Source organism: Perkinsus marinus (genome assembly GCF_000006405.1).
Source record: "Perkinsus marinus ATCC 50983 genomic scaffold scf_1104296962302, whole genome shotgun sequence".
Lineage (NCBI taxonomy): Eukaryota > Perkinsozoa > Perkinsida > Perkinsidae > Perkinsus > Perkinsus marinus.
Window position 1 is genome coordinate 1 of NW_003205465.1, and position 825 is coordinate 825.

Below are 825 nucleotides of genomic sequence, written 5' to 3' on the forward strand. Positions count from 1 at the left end.
ATGAGTCCCTACTGAAGCCTCTGTTGGTGAGTCCACTACTGAGGCCCCTGTAGACGGGTCTACTACTGAATCTCCTGTAGACGAGTCTACTACTGAAGCACCTATGGGTGAGGCTACTACTGAAGCCCCTGCAGATGAGTTTACTACTGGAGCCCCTATAGACGAGTCCACTAGTGAAGCCCCTGTAGATGAGTCCACTACTGAGGCCCCTGTAGATGAGTCCACTAGTGAAGCCTCTGTAGATGAATCCACTACTGAGGCCCCTGTAGACGGGTCTACTACTGAAGCCTCTGTTGGTGAGTCCACTACTGAGGCCCCTGTAGACGGGTCTACTACTGAATCTCCTGTAGACGAGTCTACTACTGAAGCCTCTGTTGGTGAGTCCACTACTGAGGCCCCTGTAAACGAGTCCACAACTGAAGCTCCTGTGGATGAGTCTACAACTCCTACAGCCACCCTGACTGAGTCTATGACTACTGGAGCCTCTTCAATGGTGTCCACCACTGAATCCTCTATGATGGAGGCTACTAGCACTGGAGCTCCGGTAGTTACCAGTGCGCCTCCGATTGGCGACTTCACTGATGTTCCTCCCATCCTCCCATAAGGCAGCACTGCATAAGACAGAGCTTTATGTTTGAGGATTGATTATTTTTGTATAAAGCTCTCATGACTACTCCACTGGTGAGATGTTGTTCAGAAACCTCCATGAATGGAATGAAGCATCATCTATAAGCATCGCCGTGTTGTGTAGACGTTAATGTTTTGGTGAGTCGAGCGGTGCATTTACTTGCACTGCAGACGCGATGTGAATTATCATATCCGATG

At 49.6% G+C, this 825-nt stretch overlaps 1 protein-coding gene across 1 annotated transcript; it reads left to right on the plus strand.

Annotated features, from left to right (window-relative positions):
• Positions 1-103: 103 nt before the first annotated feature.
• On the plus strand, positions 104-604 carry Pmar_PMAR022002 (60 kDa glycoprotein, putative; the record flags this gene model as incomplete). The annotated part of the gene is made up of 1 exon (XM_002771917.1): positions 104-604. The coding sequence occupies one exon, from the start codon at positions 104-106 to the stop codon at positions 602-604; it is 501 nt and encodes a 166-aa protein (XP_002771963.1).
• Positions 605-825: the final 221 nt, after the last annotated feature.